We start from the raw sequence: 17,983 nt of genomic DNA, 5'->3' as shown, positions 1-17,983 counted from the left end.
CGGCGGGGCCCACACGCAGGGACAGGGCGCCGCGGCCGGGGCGGGAGGCCGAGCCGGGGCCGGGCCAGGCGGGCGCGGGCAGGACGCGGGCGCGAGCCCCGCGAGCGACGGCCGCCCCGGGGCGCTGGCCTCGGAGCCGCCCCGACTCGCGGCAGGGCGCCCCGGACGCGCGGCCTCGGCTTCCGTGGGTCGGAACAGCGGGCGCCGCCCGGGGGACCCGGGGATCCGCGCCCCCCGCGCCCCTTGGGCGGCCCCAGCCTCACATCTGCAGTCGCGACCCCTCCCCCGCGCAGGCGCCCTGGGCCCGCCCTCCTCCGCGCAGGCGCCCTGGGCCCGCCCTCCCCCGCGCAGGCGCCCTGGGCCCGCCCTCCCCCGCGCAGGCGCCCTCGGCCCGTCCTCTCCCCGCGCAGGCGCCCTCGGCCCGCCCTCCCCCGCGCAGGCGCCCTCGGCCCTCCCTCCTCCGCGCAGGCGCCCTGCCCCCACCCCGCGCAGGCACCGCCATCGCGCAGGCGCCGCCGCCCCGCGCGGGGCACGCCGGGAGCGGGAGGCGGCCGCCCCCGGGTCCGCCCCTCACCTGCCGGCGGCGGGCGCCGGGGCCCAATGGGAGCGGCGGCCGCCGCCCCGCCCAGCGCCGCCGGACGTCTGTGCCGGACATGGCCGCCGCCGAGCCGGGTCCTTGAGCCGAGCGCCCGCCGCCAGCAGCCCGCCGCCGCCAGCCGTCCGCGCGCGGAGGAGGAGGAGGCCGAGCGGGGCCGGGGCCGGGGCCGGGCCGGAGGCGCAGCGGCCGCGCATGGCGTCCATCTTGCTGCGGAGCTGCCGCGGCCGGGGGCCCGCCCGCCTCCCGCCGCCCCGCGCCGCCGCCCCGAGGGGTAAGCGGCGGGGCCGGGGCCGGGCGGGGCGGGGCGGGGCGGGCGGCGGCGGGCTGGCCGGGGTCTCGGGGGCAGCGGCGCGGGCCGGCGGCGCGGGGCGGCGGGGCCGTGACTCACCGGCGTGACCTTAGCCGCCGCGGCCGCGGGGCGGGCGCCTGAGGGGGCGCGGCGGGGCGGGCGCTGGCCCCGGGGGGGGCGCTGCCCGGGGGGGGGCGCCTGAGGGAGCGCGGCGGGACGGGCGTTGGCCGCGGCGGGGGCGCTGCCCGGGGGGTGGGACGCCTGAGGGAGCGCGGCGGGGCGGGCGCTGGCCGCGGGGGGGGGGGGGCGCTGGCCGCGGGGGGGGGGGCCTGAGGGAGCGCGGCGGGGCGGGCGCTGGCCGCGGGGGGGGGGGCGCTGCCGGGAGGGGGGGGGCGCCTGAGGGAGCGCGGCGGGGCGGGCGCTGGCCGCGGGGGGGGGGCGCTGGCCGGGGGGGGGGGGCCGCCTGAGGGAGCGCGGCGGGGCGGGCGTTGGCCCCGGGGTGGGGGGGGCGCTGCCCGGGGGGGGGGCGCCTGAGGGAGCGCGGCGGGGCGGGCGTTGGCCGCGGGGTGGGGGGGGCGCTGCCCGGGGGGGGGGCGCCTGAGGGAGCGCGGCGGGGCGGGCGCTGGCCGCGGGGGGGGGGGGGGCGCTGGCCGCGGCGGGGGCCCCTGAGGGAGCGCGGCGGGGCCGGCGGGAGGCTGTGTGGCGACCCGGGCAGGTGCCTTCGGACCTGGAGCTTCGCGGGGCTCCCCCGGCTCCTCCTGCAAAGGGTCCCCGCTGGGGCGCGGTGGCGGGGAAGACGCGGCTCGCTCGGGCTCCCCGAGGCTCGCGGCCTCCCGTGCTCTCTCAGCGGCTGCCGGGGCAGCGGCGGCTGCCGACCCGCTCTCCTGGCGCTCGCCCGGCGGCCGAGCGTGCTCTTGTCCCCGCCGGGACGCGGCCTCCCCGGCGCTGAGGGGCTGCGAGCGGCCGGGCGGGTGGAGGGACCCCAGTAGGGACGCTGCCGCCGGGCGCCACGGTCCGCTGCTGACCCTGCCAGCCCGGGGTGGGCCGTCGTGACCCCTTCCTCACTAGCGAGGGCCGCGCTGCGACGCGCCTCCTCTGTCCTTTGTCCCCTGCTTTCTGCTGTCACACGCTTTTCCTTCGTCCTGCACGCCGCGTGCCCCCTCGGTTGCACAACCTCCTGCCCCGCGCGCTCTTTATCCCAGCGGCTCCTGGCCCGAGACCCTGCCCAGAGCCGGCTGCATTCAGTCTTCGCTTCTCCTGAGCGACCTCTTGGCTGGGGCGGTGTCTCAGACTCGCGCGGGCGGAGAGGCGCCCTGGAGGGTGATGTCCCCGTGGCCAGGCGGGGCTCACAGGTTTGGGGGAGAGGGTCCACGAGAAGCGTCCTTCTCTTCACCAGTGGGAGGGTGCCTCTGGCCACGAGGGAGCGCGTGGTGGCCCTGGCCTCCGCTGGGGGTGTCGGTCAGGGTCTGTACTCTGGAGACCCCGGCAAAGTCCCCATCTCCAGAGGGTCCCCAGGAGCAGCCTGTGGTGCCCCACCCACCCTGCTCCGGGGAAGTCCAGGTGCCTGTCTCCTCTCCCCGTCCACTGCGGGACTTCCCTCTCATGCTGGCTCCCAAGGGGGCTCTCAGCAGCCAAACCTGCCCCTGCCCGGGGCCCCTATAGTATCTATGGATGCCTGCCCACTTTCTTTTTCTTTTTTTAAAAAAATTTATCTATGCCTAGAAGAAGTGGGGTACAGGGCAGAGGTGTGGGGGGAAGTTGGAGGATCCACCAGAGACAGAGAGGGGGACAGAACGGACAGATGGACTGAAATCCACTGCTGAGGGGAGCAGCAGATGAGACAGGAATGGTCTGTTTCGCCGTGTGTATGTTGGTCCCTGGCCGGCCAGGGATCGAACTCGTGCTGCAGAGGCTGCAGACAGCTTCACAGTGCTGTGCTTAACCCCTTGCGCCTCCAGGGAGGCCCTGCCTAGGCTCCCTGCCGGCACCCAGATGGGATGGCAGCCCCCCCATTTGTCTTGTCCCTTGCATAGGGTTCGACCACAGGTGGCCTGAAGGGGTGTGTCCCGGGACTGAATCTGGTGGGCAGGATAGACCCCAGGACTCTTTCCTGGCATGGAAGCCTCGGAGCGTGGCCTCCGTGCTCCTAGGGCTGAGCCGCGGCTTCTTGCTGCCCGGCCCACTCGCAGCTTCTGCTGCTTCTGATGATGGGACAGAAACAGCTCCGCTCACGATGGTAAACACCCTTCCCAACTTAAAGGAGAAAGAAGAAAGGTCCCCCGGGGGCTGCTCGTCCCCACTTTCGCCCCTTGTGGCCCTTGGAACGGGGCTTTTGTGGCTGTGGGCTGCTTGTGTTGGTCATCAGAGCCCCAGCCTCCGCCCGCACCCACAGGTGAGGCGGACCACAGCCTGGGTCCTGGCTGGTAGAACTGGGTGTCCCCACTTGGGCAGCCGGGAGCTGCCATGCCTCTCCTCTCCCTGGGGCCATCCCAGGATTCTGAATTTTTGAGTTGGGATCCAACTCGTGCCACAGTGGCTGGGATAGCTTCATAGGCTGCGTCTCAACCCCTTGCATCACCAGGGAGGGCCCTGAGAATCTGTATTACCTGCATCAAACCCTTCATTTAGCAACACTTAGAAGAAGCTTCTAGAAAATTACTCTGCAAACCAGATTGATGCTTTCTCAGGCCCCAGAGGCCTGTGGTGTGGTTGGAGACGTGCCACCCTGGCGGGGGACTAACTCTCGTTCTCCATGTTTTTGTCCAGAAGGCCTGGGGGACCGTGCCTGTCTCGGCTGTGCCCACGCCTTGAGGTTCATAAGCCGCACGTAAGTAAATATGTCTCTCCCTGTCTCCCTGAAAGTGGGCGTCTGAGGACATTTTGGGGACTGCGACCAGATGTCTGGGGAGACACCCATCCCACTTACCTGCTCTTTGTTTTACTGCTCACATCTTTGTCTCTTCATTTTGAGACATGTGACTGCGCACTTCACTGTCTTTGGAAACGAACTGATGCTCGTCATCTCCGCATTGGTTCCAGATTTTAATAGCATTTGATGACTTCCTTAAAGTTCTTTTTTTTTCTTTCTAATTTAAAGATTTATTTATTCATGTATACAAGAACTGGGATACTGTAGACCGGAAATGTGGGGGTGAGAGGACTCACCAGAGACAGAGTGGGGAGCAGAACAGGCAGATCCACTGAAACACACTGCTGAGAGGAGCAGCGCAGAGACAGGAGAGGTCTGCTGCGCCCTGTGGGCAGCTCCCTGGCGGGGGATCAGATTCTGGCTGTGGCGGTGACAGCCTGAGACTGACCCCTAGGCTACCAGGGAGGCCCCTGAAGATTGGTTTTTCTTGATAAATAAATAGTTATCGATAGGTAATTACTGAGCAGTTAAAATGTGAGAGCTGTGAGTTTATAGAACTTGGTTTAGGAATTGACATCTCAGGTCGGCCTCAGCATCCAAACCGTGCTTTGTGTTGACCGCACAGCACGAGGAAGCTGCCACCGAGGGAGCAGGTGCTGGCCCCTAGCTGGCCAGGCGGGGCACTGGCAGCTTGCAGTTCCTTACTGGGCATGCAGACTGATGCAGCCTCTGGTCTTTGGATGAGCTCGACCGCATGGAGGCAGCTTTGTGCCGGCCAGGGCAGGGTGTGTGGCTGGCAGGGAGATGAGGGCGCTGGGACGCTGGGACCCTCGCTGGGCTGACCAGCACTGAGCTGTGTGGGTGCCCGGGCCTGGACTGGCCCTCCTTGCCTGGGGCCCAGAGGTCCAGGCCGGCCTAGAGGAGGCCAGAGCCTCTGGGTCTCTGTGGCTGCTGCTGTGGTCTGGAGGCAGCAGCCTGACTGGTGGGAGATGGGTTGCTGGTGAGCGACATCCGCCTGCTAGCCGGGCGGCCTTTGTGACTGGGCTGAGCTCAGTGCCTGTGGGAGCAGGGCAGGGGCTGGCAGCGGAGCCTGTGGAGAGAGAGTAGTCCCTGAGGGAGGCTAGGACTTTCCTCCTGGTGCTGCTGTTCACACAGATGCCCTTGGGTGGCAGCACTGGGCATGTCCTCACCAACCTGAGACTTACTCAAGATCCAGGGGTCTCCGTAGAAAGTCACCTGTTAGGAAAGGGGTCTCAGACGCGGCAGATCCCTCCCCACGTGCCACTCCCCCAAGACCCAAAGCAGTGGGCCCTGCACGCCTCTGACCGCTAGCCAGCCCGCGGGCCGCGGAGGCAGGGCTGTCTGGGCTCCACTCTCACTTGGGGAGCCTGCCTCAGCCTGGGCTTTTGCGCAGAGGTTTCCTAACTCTGGAGGGGCTCCTGGGGGGGCGTCTGGCCCAGCACACGCCTAGAGGGCCGGGTGGTCTCAGGCGGTGGCTGCCCCTCATTGGTCGCGCTTCTCTCTCCTTTTTAAGGAATGTTCCTTTTGGCTGCTATACCCGGGCCCACCCTGGGTGCCTGTCCCTCAGAGGGGAGTCCCTGGGCTGCTGGACTCCGAGGCCCAAGTGCCCGGGCTGCGCCTCCCGCAGGCCGTGGCTTGTCCCAGGGCCCGGGCTCCTGCACGCACGCTGCTGGCACTCATCCCCACCCCGGGCTGACGACTCGGTGGTGGAGAAGTCCCTCAAGTCCTTGAAGGACAAGAACAAGAAGTTGGAGGAGGGCGGGCCCGTGTACAGCCCGCCCGCGGCTGTGCCCGTGAAGACATCGCTGGCGCAGAAGGTGCTGGACGAGCTGAAGCACTACTACCACGGCTTCCGCCTGCTCTGGATCGACACCAAGATCGCCGCCCGCACGCTCTGGCGCATCCTCAACGGCCACAGTCTGAGCCGCAGGGAGCGCAGGCAGGTAACGGGCGTCTCCAGCCGCCAGATGGCTCTGGGCTGCGCTGGCCTCGCTCCGGCTGCTTTTTGCTTAAAAAAAAACAAAAAAAAAAAACAGAAAAGTCCGTGAAAGATGGTGCTTCCGTGGGACGCTGCTGGCGCCTGCCGCTGCGGCCTTGGCCCTCCTGTGCCTCTGTCCTTGCGTGGCATTCAGGGTCAGGCTCCTGACCCTGAGGCTGCATGCGTGTGGTCAGCTGTAGCCCCCCACCCCCACCCCGCTATCTTCTGGGGGAAGCCCCTGGGCGCTGGGCCTGTGCATCTCTGCCAAGCTGGCTGTGAGGTGCTGGGCCGTGCCATGGCGCCTCTCCTGTCCCTACCTGCCCCTGCCTTTCTCCCAGGGCATGGGACAGCCTCACACCCTCGGGGCCCCAAGACCCAGGGGGTACAGAGATGCCCTTCCCTCGAAGGATCGGCCAAGGACTTCCTGCAGTGGATGCGTGGGGCCGGGTCAGCTTTTTCTTTCTCTTTTTCTTTTCTTTTTTTTTTTTTTCCCCGAAGATTTACTTATTTATGCCTGTAAGAGCTGGGGCATAGACCAGAGGTGCGGGGTGGCGGGGTGAGAGGATTCACCATAGACAGAGCGGGGAGCAGAACAGGCAGACTGACTGAAACACACTGCTAAGGGGAGCAGCGGGCCAGACAGGAGAGGTCTGCCGCGCCATGTGAGTAGCTCCTTGGCCGGCTGGGGATCGAACTAGTGCTGCAGAGGCTGCAGATTGCTTCACAGTGCTGTGCTTAACCCCTTGCGCCACCAGGGAGGCCCGGGCCGGGTCAGCTTCTGCGCGTGGCGCTCTGCCCTCCTCGAGGCCGCCAGCTGTCGGGCTGCTCCTTCGGAGGGGGCGGTGAAGGCCCCGGAGCCCCATTCTGCTGTGAACTTCACAGGTCTCTTGGCTACTCCATTAATGATGGGGGGGCCTTAAGAAGAGGAGAGAAAAGAGGGAGGTGGGACGCTCTGGGGCAGGAGCTCGGTTGACCCAGCTGTTGGGGTTAAGAGGGGGATTGTGGGGCCGTGGGACGGTTTTCTTGGTGTGGGGCCTCTCGGGAAATTTGAATTTGAGGAAAATATCAGGGATCCTAGTGAGACAGAAACGTAGCTGATGCTCACAGAGGCAGAGGCGGGCGGCGCTGAGGCCAGGGCCGCCGTGCAGCTGCTGAGTGGGGACCGCCCGCGGGCCTCAGGGAGCCCCTCACCTGCCCGGCCGGCCACGGCCCCCGACTGGCCACGGCTCCTGAGAAAGATGACGCGGGGCGGCTGCCCGAGGGCCGGGGTGAGACCGCTGGAGCTGGGGTGAGGGAGCCCTTTCCCCTCACGTGTCTGCTCCACGTGCCTCCCCGGGCCTGCACGGGCTGTTTCCTCGCTTCTGGTGCCCTTCACGGCCGAGCGTGCGTGCGACGTTCCCGGGCGTGCAGCCGGCGGCGCTGCGTGTCTGCTCACGTCTCTCGTCCCCGTCAGCACGGCTCCTGGCCCCGGCGCCCGGTCCCCCCGCCTTTCTCCCTGAATCTGCCAGGCCTGGGCCCTCGGCGGCTGTGGGCCCATCCTCTGGGCGGGCGGCGTCCCGGGGGAGCGCGGCCTGCCTGCTGTCCTTGGCGCGCCGCTCCGGGGGCCGGCCCGTGCGCTGCGGGGACTTGGAGACCTGGCGCCTGCCGGGACACGCTGGTCTGGCTCGCCGGCGTCCCAAGCTCAGCTGTCAGCTCGCTCTCTTATGTACATTCCGTCAGCTTTTGTCAGGAGCGGGTTTTGGGTTTTGTCAACTTTGTGCGTCCCCTCAGAGCTCCTCTCTTTCAGTTGTGTTCAGGAGCGTGCCGGCCACGCAGATGCCCCGCTGTGTGCGCCCCAGGGCGCAGCACGTGTCCAGGGGCCACGGACCAGCCTGGGGTGGCCTGGGTGGGAGCGCGGCTGAGGGGCGCGTGCAGAGGGGCTCGCTGGTGCTGCTCCTGGGCGGGCCCCTGTGGCCGAGGGGCTGGGGTGGTGACGCGCGTGGGCCTGGCCTTGCCCCCCAGTTCCTCCGGATCTGCGCCGACCTTTTCCGCCTGGTCCCCTTCCTGGTCTTCGTGGTGGTGCCCTTCATGGAGTTCCTGCTGCCCGTCGCCGTGAAGCTCTTCCCTAACATGCTGCCATCCACCTTCGAGACGCAGTCCATCAAGGTGACGTGGGCTGTGGCCGGGCCACGGTGCCCAGGCAGGGGTTTCTCTCCGCTGGGGCTCGTGCCATGGCCCTCAAACGCCGGCCTGGCTTGGTCGTGGTTTCTCTGAAGGCCTCAGGCCTTGGGTGAGGCCTGCCCAGGGTTCCCTTGGCCAGGGCAGGCAAGAGGAAGGTGGTGACCACTCAGCACCTCTGCACTGCCCGGAGCCGGGCTCGCTTCTCCCGGGGCCTCCTTCCGGGGCCACGTGGGGCCCAAAACCACAAAAGGGATGGTTGCAGTGGCCCTGCGCGTGGTGGTTCTGGGGGCCGGGAGGAAGAGGAGGCTGGTGCAGGGTGGGGTGCAGTGTTCTCTCTGCCCTGCAGGAGGAGAGGCTGAAGAAAGAGCTGCGGGTCAAGCTGGAGCTGGCCAAGTTTCTCCAGGACACCATTGAGGAGATGGCCTTGAAGAACAAGGCTGCCAAGGGCAGCGCCACCAAGGACTTTTCCATGTTTTTCCAGAAGGTTGAGTTGAGACCCAGGGCTCCTATCTATCCCCAGAGGGCAGGGGCTGGGGGCCCAGCCAGCGCAGGCTGGGGCAGGTGGGGGTGCACGCCGTGGTGACCCTCGCGGCTGCCCAGCAGATCCGAGAGACGGGCGAGAGGCCCAGCAATGAGGAGATCATGCGCTTCTCCAAGCTGTTCGAGGACGAGCTGACCCTGGACAACCTGACGCGGCCGCAGCTGGTGGCGCTGTGCCGGCTGCTGGAGCTGCAGTCCATCGGCACCAACAACTTCCTGCGCTTCCAGCTGACCATGCGGCTGCGTTCTATCAAGGCCGACGACAAGGTGGGCATGGGGGCTGGCCGCCTCTCTGCAGGCCACCTTCCCCTGCCTGCTGCCCTGGCCTGGCCTGGCCTGGCTTCCCAGGGGCCCCCAGTCTCCCTCCTGGCCTTTAGAATAGCTGGCTGGTGCTGGAAGTCAGAAACACCTGCTGGCCCTGGAGCAGGCTGTTCCCTGCCCCTCCTGTGCTCCCTGCCCCTCCCCGTGCTCCCTGCCCCTCCTGTGCTAACCTGCCCCTGCCCGTGTTCCCTGCCCCTCCTGTGCTCCCTGCCCCTCCTGTGCTCCCTGCCCCTCCCCGTGCTCCCTGCCCTCGCAGCTTGTGTGTGCCCCAGATGTGCCCTCCTCAGGGAGCGTTCCTGGGACCTCCCCCTTGCCCTAGCGATCTCCTGCCCATGGTGCCGCAGGACGCACCTGGGGTTGCCAGCTGTGTGGCACCAGGCAGCCGTGGCCAGCCCCTCCTCAGACTTAGACCCGCTGCACTGGCCTCTGGGCTGTCGGTGTTGTGGCCTACCGGCCAGGCCCTTACTCCTCCCAGCCTGTGTCTTCCGAATCTCCTGGTTGCCTTTTTTGGCTTCAGGTGCCCTCACCCCTCCTGAGCTGGCCGTTGCCTACTTTAGGAGTCTCCCCGGCTGGGCGAGAGTCCAGGGCAGCTCATTTGTGCCCCGTCCTCCTACCCCCGCCCCCACCCCTACCCCGGCCTGCTTCAAGATTGCTCTGGCCCTGCCATCCTGTCCCTGCTTCCTGCAGCCTTGGCCTGCCCCCGAGGTGCCCAGTCACCTTGGGCCCTTCTCTATTGCTGCCTTGCGCCCCTAGACCCCAGTTGTCCCAGCTTTCCTCTGCCCAGACCGTGTCCTCTGCGTGGCCCTGGGCTCTGCTGGGGAGAGGTCTCCTTGGAGACAGTGGCACCTGCCCCCGGCTCCCCAGCGGGCATGGAGCTTTCCTGCGAGCCCTGCCCTGTCTGCTGGCCACACTGGGCCCACCTTAAGGCCCCCTGCAGTCTCTGTGGACCTTTCCTGCGGCCACCAGGTCATCTTCCCTTCCAGCTGATCGACGAGGAGGGCGTGGACAGCCTGAATGTCAAGGAACTGCAGGCGGCGTGTCGGGCGCGAGGCATGCGTGCTCTGGGCGTCACGGAGGACCGTCTGCGGGACCAGCTGAGGCAGGTGCGTGGAGCCCGCCCCACTGGCCAGCTTGGGCAGAAAGCCCTGGACATTTCCCAGAGCCGGGCCGGCATGGCACCAACCTGGCCTCCCGCCTCCACCTGGCCGGCTCCTGACGGGCACTGGTGCCCAGGTGCGGCAGCCCTTCTCCTGGCTTCTGCGGACAGATGGGAACGAGGTTGACTTCCCAAGTGTCTGTGCATTTCTGCATGAGGCCAGGACATCAGCCAACCTCTTGCTTCCACCACTGGGGCTGGGACCTGCCTCCCCCAGGGCAGCTCTGCCACAGGCCACTCTGACGGCTGCTGGAGTGGGTGAAACATAGGGGCTGGGAGGCAACCCGGGGCACAGACCACCTCACGGGGCTTCTGGCCTGCTCTCCTCAGCAGGTGCGTCCCCGGCCTTCTCTGTCAGCGGTGGCCGCTGGGGGCGGGGGGAAGGGGGTTGCGCATGTGTCACCCCCAACCCCTGCTCCGCGTCTTCACTGCTCCTCCAAGCCCCGGCTCTTTCCGGCCCGCTTGAGTCCAGATGTCATTGTGGGGCTTTGTGAGCTCAAACGTCTTGTTGTCATGAAAATAGCCTAAAATAGTGGGTGACCCCCCCGGCCCCTGCTTCCCCATCCAAACTGAGGGGGAGTCCCAGTCTGAGCCCGCCTGCTGAGCTGGGGCCTCGAGGCAGGGCTGCCGGTGACTCAGTCCCTCCCTCTCGCCAGTGGCTGGAGCTGCACCTGCGCCAGGAAATCCCATCCTCGCTGCTCGTCCTGTCCCGAGCCATGTACCTGCCGGACACGCTCTCGCCCGCCGACCAGCTCAAGTCCACGCTGCAGACGCTCCCGGAGATAGTGGTGTGTGCGCTGGGGCGCTTTCCAGGACCCCTTGCTCTGGGGCGGCCACCTCCCAGCCGGAGGCCCTTTGCTGCCCCCGGGCCTGCGTCCGGCTATTGCAGAGCCCTCGGACACTGCTGGGGGAGGGCCCCGGCTGCCTCTCGCATTCAACAGCTACCAGGAGGCCCCCTGGGCCGGTGCAGGGTGCCGGGTGGGCGTGGGTCAGAGATGCAGGCAGAGGGTAGGGCACAGAGTATCCTGAGGGGTTGCCAAGCAGTGGCCATGCCTCCTGGCTCCCACAGTGCCCTCGGGACCCCTGCCCCTGGGGTCACTCACAGGTGTCCTCTCTCTGAAGACAAAGGAAGCCCAGATGAAAGTGGCCGAGGTGGAGGGCGAGCAGGTGGACAACAAGGCAAGGCTGGAGGCCACGCTGCAGGAGGAGGCAGCCATCCAGCAGGAGCAGCGGGAGAAGGAGCTGCAGCGGCTCTCTGAGGCAGCGGTGAGCCGCGTCCCAGGCCTGCCGGGGGCTTCTCCAGTGGGGGCCACGGCAGGTGGGACAGCGAGGAGTGGTAGGCAGCACATGAGGGGATCGCCTAGGGCTCTGGGCACCTAGTCACCTCGGAGCAGGCTCATCTCACTTTGCAGTGGCCGGAGGGGCTCCTGGCAAGCAGGCTGCCCGCTGCTGGTGGGTCTGTGCAAACCTCAGGGCCACGGGCAGCACCCGGCCAGGCCTGCCCTCTGGCGGACGTGCGTGGGCTGGGAGCTGCGGGGGCCGGGAGCTGCGGGGCCAAGCTGAAGGCGGCCTTGCTGTCCAGAAGGAAGCCGAGCCAGATGTGGTAGTGGTGGAAGCTGCCCCCGGGAGGCCGGCACCTGAGCCGCAGCCGGAAGCAACTAGTGTGACCCTGCCAGCTGAGCCCCTGAAGGACACCGCCCCCACCCTGGAAGGCTTGAAGGTGACAGCAGCGAGCCTAGGGGTGCTGGGCAGGCGAGAGGGTGGACACAGAGGTGGCAGGTTCTGGGTGGGGTAGCAGCTGGGCCAAGCTGTCCCCAGCCCTGGAGGGCTCCTTTTGGGGACTGGCAGGGCTGGGGTAACCCCAGAGTTGGGGAAGGCAGCGGAATTCCAGGGCCACTGCTGAGGCCTGGTCCGGGGTGACGGAAACAAGCGCAGAGGCACCTCTGTGTACCCAGACTGGGAAGGGAGCCCCGGGTACCTGGCCAGGCACCTCAAAGGGATTGAGATACGAGGTCTTGGGGGCACTGTGGGGCAGGGGCTGCTGGGCAGCGAGGAGGGGCCCTGTGGTGGATGCTGGGCGGAGCGGTCTCCCCGTGCAGGCAGACCTGCCATTGGCGTGGGAGGACTGAGGCACAGGCCCTGGCAGGGAGCACAGACCCTGGCCACCCCAGGTCAAGGAGGGGCCGCCCTCTCCTGGGTTGAGCTGCTTCTGAGGCTGGGCCGGACATCTCGGCCAGGGATGGGAAGTCCCTGAACGTCCGACGGGACAAGCGCCGCCACCCTCACAAAGGGGTTACAAGAGAGGCTCGTCCGGGGGTTGCAGGTCTGCGTAAAACTTAGACATCACCGTAGCTCCGTCTGAGAATCACGGAGGAGCCAGGTGTGGGGCCTGTGTAGTAGCGGGGCCAGGACGGCCCTCTGAGGCCACCCATCACAAGGGACAGCAGCTGCTGCTAGCCATGGTGGTGCCACGCAGGGGCCTGTGGCCGGGACAGAAAAGGAGAAGCAGAGCCCTCCGGGAGGGAGGGGGTGTCTTGGCCTGCGAGGATGTGAGTGCGAGAGGCCCAGGCTGGCCGGCCCGCCTGAGGGCAGGTGCAGGAGGAGGGGCCCCGTGGCTGGGGTGGGCCCGAGCGCTTGTAGCATCACCCATGTCCCACAAGTGCCACTCGAGGGGACGCCCAGGCCACCGCACATAGCGGGCTGCCTCCCCATGGGTTCTGGATGCTGGTTCCCCCCCAGGGCGAGGAGATCACCAAGGAGGAGATTGACATCCTCAGCGACGCCTGCTCGAAGCTGAAGGAGCAGAAGCAGCCCCTGACCAAGGAGAAGGAGGAGCTGGAGCTGCTCAAGGAGGACGTGCAGGACTACAGTGAGGTGGGCCCAGAGGCCACAGGGGACATTCGGTCTCTTCAGTCTTCCTGCGCTCCCCACTTTTCCGGGCACAGCAGGTTTTGTTTTTCTGAGGAAGACTGTGTCCTCAGCTTTTGTTTTTGCTCTTTTCTTTTCTTTTTTAAAGATATATTTATTTTATGTAAGAACCAGGGTAAAGACCAAATGCGCGGGAGGGTGAGAGGATTCACCAGAGCCAGAGCGGGGAGCGGAACAGGCAGACTGTTCTGTTAAATGCACTGCTGAGGGGAGCAGTGGGCGGCAGGAGAGGTCTGCGTGCCATGTGGGACCCTCGCCGGCGGCCGGGGATCGAACCGGCGCTGCAGAGGCTGCGGGCAGCTTCGCAGCCCAGCGCTCAACTGCTGTGCCACCGGGGAGGCCCTGTTTTTGCTCTTTTTAAGAGAGATTTGATTATGCATACAGGAGCTGGGGTACAGGCCAGAGGTGTGTGTGGGGGGGGGTGTGTGAGAAGGTTCACCGGAGACAGAGTGGGGAACAGAATAGGCAGACTGATGACATACACTGCGGAGGGGGACAGTGGGTGAGACAGGAGAGGTCTGCTGCGCTGTGTGGGTAGCTCCCTGGCCAGGGTCACACTCAGGCACAGCACTGAGACTGACTGCCCGGGGAGGCCTCGCCTCCTGGTGTGTAACGCTGCCTCTTGCCTGGTGAGAGCTGCTCACCCGTGGTGGGCACCTCTGGAGGGCACAGCACATCCACGCGAACCTTCCCGTGGGTATTCCGGGCGAGCTCATCCCTTGGCCTTGTCGCCCCGCACCCTCCCCTTGCCCTGCGGATGCAAGCACTTGCCCTCTTTTCGGTTCTTTACGGAGTGCAAAGAGAACCGCGGTCCAGGCAGATCCTTCCGTCGTGGCACAGAGTAGAGCTTGGGATTGCGCGAGTGGAATGGGTGTGTGTGATAGTGGTGAGCTGAGGGCCCTCGGGGCTTGAGCTGACGCCTCACAACTCTGCAGGACTTGCAGGAGATCAAGAAGGAGCTTTCGAAGACTGGTGAGGAGATATTCGTGGAGGAGTCGAAAGCCAGCAAGCGGCTGACGAAGCGGGTGCAGCAGATGATCGGGCAGATCGACGGCCTACTATCCCAGCTGGAGACTGGCCAGCGGGCGGGCGGGCCCGGCACCCCCACTGAGAGCACGCCCTCGGGGTGAGTGCGGGCTGGGGAATGCCCAGCCAGTCCCGCAGTCCTCACCCGTGCCCCACCTCTGACCCAACACCAGCCAGAGCTCCATGACGCTGCCGGGTCCTGCCGCCAGCAGGCCAGCACCTGTCAAGAACGCCTGGGGCTCCACTGGCGTCCCAGGTCCACCCTGCTCACATCTATGTCCAGGCTGTTGTTCTCTGGTCCTTCCATGCCACAGCCCCGGGGCCCACACCCTTCTTTCACGTGCTCCCCACCCCAGCCACACTCTTTGATCACACAGCCTGTGGGGCGGCCCCAAGTGGCCTGGGCCCTTGGGCATCCATGGGATGCCTGCCAGGCAGGAGAGTGGACACTGTGTCCTGGGTGCCCGTCTCTCTGGGTGCCCCCTACCCCAGCAGCCTGCTGTGCTGCGTGAGCCCCACCCCACGGGTCAGGCAGCATAGCCATGCACAGACCTTGTGACCACCATCCGAGTCGCCATAGGCAGGGCCTGCCGGGCGCCAAGCGCCTCCCGCGCCCGCAGCTCGCACACGCCCGCCGCTGATGGCCGCGTCTGGAGGAGGGGGTAGGAGGCCGTGCCACCTGCTCCTCTGGCTGTGCCCGCAGGGAGACCGTCGTCAGCACCACTGAGCTCATCACCGCCATGAAGCAGATCAAGGACATTCCGGAGAACAAGCTCATCAGCTTGGCCTCGGCGCTGGACGAGAACAAGGATGGCAAGATCGACATCGACGACCTGGTGAAGGTGCGTCTCGGGCCGTCTGCTGGCCGGGGCTGGGGCTGGAGCCGGGGCCGGGGCCCGTCCGTGCGTGCTGGTGCCAGCACTTGGTGGCCCTGGGAGGCCTTGGCCCGCCGCGGTACCTGGGGCCACTCTACACAGTTCGAACATGTGTGGTGCGGTGTCTGGCCCAGCCCCCGGCCCCATTTCTGTCCGCTGGATGGCAGTGGGGAGTGCTGGGGGGCGCGCGAGTTGGTGGTGGGGCCGGGTATCGTGTCGGCGCCTGGTGCCAGGACCTTGGGTGCCCAGGGTACCCACTGATATGCTTTCGGTCACTGTTGGATGCCAGCAGCCAGGGGTGGGGCCGTCACCCGCTCTTGCTGGTGCCCGAGGAACCCCTGCCTAGGCTGGCCTCACCTGAGGAGGGGCTGCCCAATCCTGGCCCACCTGCCACCACATTCCTGCCCGCCTAGCTGGGTGCGTCGTGCTTGGCAGCCTCACCTGTATCTGGCAGACCACAGGCCACTCGCTCTCTGAGGCCCTCCTGGGGACACTTGGTGGCCCGCTGGCCCTCCTGGGTGGGGTCCGGCACGCCGAGCGCCCAGGGGCCCTGTGTATCTGGCCTGGGCCCCGGTGGGACGGTGGCTGGGGGCGCGCTCCACCGGGCCGGCTGCCCTGAGCCCCGCCCTCCCGTGCAGGTGATTGAGCTCGTGGACAAGGAGGACGTCCACATCTCCACCGGCCAAGTGGCTGAGATCGTGGCCATGCTGGAGAAGGAGGGGAAGGTGGAGGAGAAGGAGAAGGCCAAGGAGAAGGCCGGGAAGGAGGCCGTGGAGGTGAAGAACTAGGCCACTGGCCATCTGCACCCCGCTGGGCCCCGTGCTCCTGCCAGGACCAGGGCCGCTCGGGGCGCGCCGAGGTGGCGAGCAGGGACACGTCTGCGCTTTTGTCTGGAATAAATCAGAAACTCTCATAATCAAGTAATTTTTAATTTTCATCATTCCACGAAGATGGTTGGGCCGCAGCCTGGGCCGCCCGGGCAGTGGTGTGGCCCCCGTGGGCCCTGGCCTGAGACGCAGTGCTGGCCACACGGGGCAGGGAGCGCCCGCGAGGGGCGGCTGCATGGACCCCACTGCTGGTGGAGTCTGGGCCGAGGCCTCCGTGGGCGCCGGACACTTACGCACATCCTCTGCCTGGGGACGCACCATCTGGGCCCCGGGGACGCGGGCTCGGACGCTGGACAGCACCGCGACGGCCCACCCTGCCTGTGCCGGAGCTGCCCCTGGAGCGGCCAGAAGACGCGTCCACTCGTCTGTCCATGGCCAGAGCGTGGGTCCCCGGCAGGAGTGTGCCAGAGCTCGCTCTCGATTGACCTGGAACTCTCAGCTGACCCTTCACCCGCTCCCCAACACAGATGCGTGCCCCTGCCCTGCTGGATGACACCCCACGCCATGCGGGGTGAAGCCAGGCACGATGGGGCGTGCTGGTGGTGGTGCTGCTGGAAAGTGGCATCATCCAGGTTTGCTCTGCATTGCCCCGAGGGTGGTGGGAGCGGTCTCCTGTGCCCCTAGGGACTCTGCGGGGCTCCGCTGCCCGGGGGCAGCCTCCGTGGGCGTGGCAGCCAGCCCTGGCGTGGGGCGGGCGTGGTGACTGCTGTGTGTCTGGGCAACTGAACACGGGCATCCCGACCCCGCGCCTGGAGAAGAGGACTCAACAGCGGTAGCTTCTAGATCACCGGAGAACCTCCCCCGCCACGACACGCCTGCCCGGCATCTGGACTGTCTGGTGGGTAGTGCAGGCCCTGCCCTTGCGCCCCGTCCTCCCACTTTTGCTGCCCTCGCTTGCCCAAGCCGCTGTCTGCGGGCAGGTGTCGCGAGTGGCCTGGACGCCCAAGTCCCGCGGCACGTTTGTCAGGCGCTGCGTCTGCCCGAGTGGCCTCCCTACCCGGTGCTCGTGTTGGCGGCTGCGCGGCCTCTGCCCGCCTGAGGGCGCATCAGGGTTTCCTGACCCTGGTGCCTCCGTGGCCCCTAACCTGACCCCGCTTTTGGTAGGCATTTGGGCAACTGACGTGCGACCTGCGGAGTCGCTCCGGAAGGGCAGGCCCAGACTTCCCCGTGAACTGAAGGCCCCTTCGGATGTCGGGAGGGCCTCTGGCCGGCGGCCCCGGGGCCAGCGCGTCCAAACAACCCTTGAAAGAGTTTGTTTAACAGGCCTCCCGCGTCCGGTGCCGGCCAAGGACCAGGTCCTGAGCCGCCTGGCGCTGTGAGCTGGTGGCGCAGGGCAGTGGGGTGGCCTCCAGGGGGAGCCCGGCCGCCCCTGGCCTGGAGACTGGAGACCCCCGGCTGGCGTCGGTGGGGGGCTGGGGGGAAGGGCTAATAAAGCGCTGTCTTCACAACCTGCCCTCCCGGTCTGGGGACGGGGAGGCGACTCCCTTCTGGCCAAGCCCCCCCTTCGGTGGGCACCTCAGGCTGGGAGGGTCTGGGGCCCAGGCTGCTGGCCCCGGTGGCGTGCCAGGCCTGAGATGCGGGAGGGTGGGCAGGTACAAGAGGGCGTGTTTCAGGGGTGGGACAGCAACTCCCGGGGTCACCTGGGAGGATGATTCTGTTCTGAATTATTCTGGGGGCCCTGGGGGGGGGTGCTGCCCCAGGACTACTCCCTCTGCTCTGCTGCTCAGCAGAGCTTTCCTCACCCCGCTGCCCAGACCCTGGACGGGCGGGGCCCGCACCCCGCCCTGTGCAGCAGGGAGCTCAGGGCACCCCTCCCCCACACATAGGGGCCCTCGGCCAGTGCCCCCCTCAGGCTCCTTGTCCTCCCTGCCAGCCCCAGGACCCAAGCCCAGGACACTCGCCTTCTTGGGGCCTCGCTCCTGTAGGGAGCCCCGTCGGGCATGGTCTCCTTGCACTTCGTCGGGCTCCACGCCCACCCTCACATCTGTCTACCTGCCCGACCCCCCCCAAGGGCACAGACTCCATGGCTCTGCCCAACCCGCCGCTGCCCCTGGCCTCACCCTAGGCCCCAGGAACGGGCCTGTTTTTTTAAAAAAAAAAGATTTATTTCTACAAGCACTGGGTGCAGTCAGAAGCGCGGGAGGGCGAGAGGATTCACCAGAGCCAGAGCGGGGAGCAGAGCAGGCAGAAGGACCGAAGGACACTGCTGAGGGGAGCAGCGGGCGGCAGGAGAGGTCTGCGCGCCATGCGGGACCCTCCTCCGGCGGCCGGGGAGCAGCCGGGGATCGAACTGGCGCCGCCGAGGCCGTGGGGAGCTTCGCAACCCAGCGCTCAG

General features: G+C 67.1%; 1 protein-coding gene across 3 annotated transcripts; it reads left to right on the top strand.

Annotated features, from left to right (window-relative positions):
* The first annotated feature begins 790 nt into the window (after positions 1 to 790).
* Positions 791 to 17,088, top strand: LETM1 (leucine zipper and EF-hand containing transmembrane protein 1). 3 transcript variants are annotated; one of them, XM_037529704.2, is made up of 14 exons: positions 791 to 869; positions 3,654 to 3,714; positions 5,291 to 5,720; positions 7,757 to 7,900; positions 8,262 to 8,399; positions 8,519 to 8,722; positions 9,760 to 9,879; positions 10,589 to 10,720; positions 11,055 to 11,198; positions 11,518 to 11,652; positions 12,672 to 12,806; positions 13,796 to 13,986; positions 14,590 to 14,728; positions 15,400 to 17,088. In XM_037529704.2, the coding sequence occupies exons 1-14, from the start codon at positions 791 to 793 to the stop codon at positions 15,547 to 15,549; spliced, it is 2,202 nt and encodes a 733-aa protein (XP_037385601.1). In that variant the 3' UTR covers positions 15,550 to 17,088. The 3 variants fall into 3 exon arrangements, with proteins under 3 accessions (XP_037385601.1, XP_037385600.1, XP_037385602.1); XM_037529703.2 differs by having other exon boundaries at positions 11,515 to 11,652; XM_037529705.2 differs by lacking the exon at positions 5,291 to 5,720 and having other exon boundaries at positions 838 to 869; positions 11,515 to 11,652; positions 15,400 to 17,086.
* The last annotated feature ends 895 nt before the right edge of the window (positions 17,089 to 17,983 follow it).

Source organism: Talpa occidentalis, unplaced genomic scaffold (genome assembly GCF_014898055.3).
Source record: "Talpa occidentalis isolate TD23 unplaced genomic scaffold, MPIMG_talOcc4v2.1 talOcc4.6, whole genome shotgun sequence".
In the NCBI taxonomy this organism is placed as follows: Eukaryota; Metazoa; Chordata; class Mammalia; order Eulipotyphla; family Talpidae; genus Talpa; species Talpa occidentalis.
This window is presented reverse-complemented; position numbering and strand designations above follow the sequence as displayed.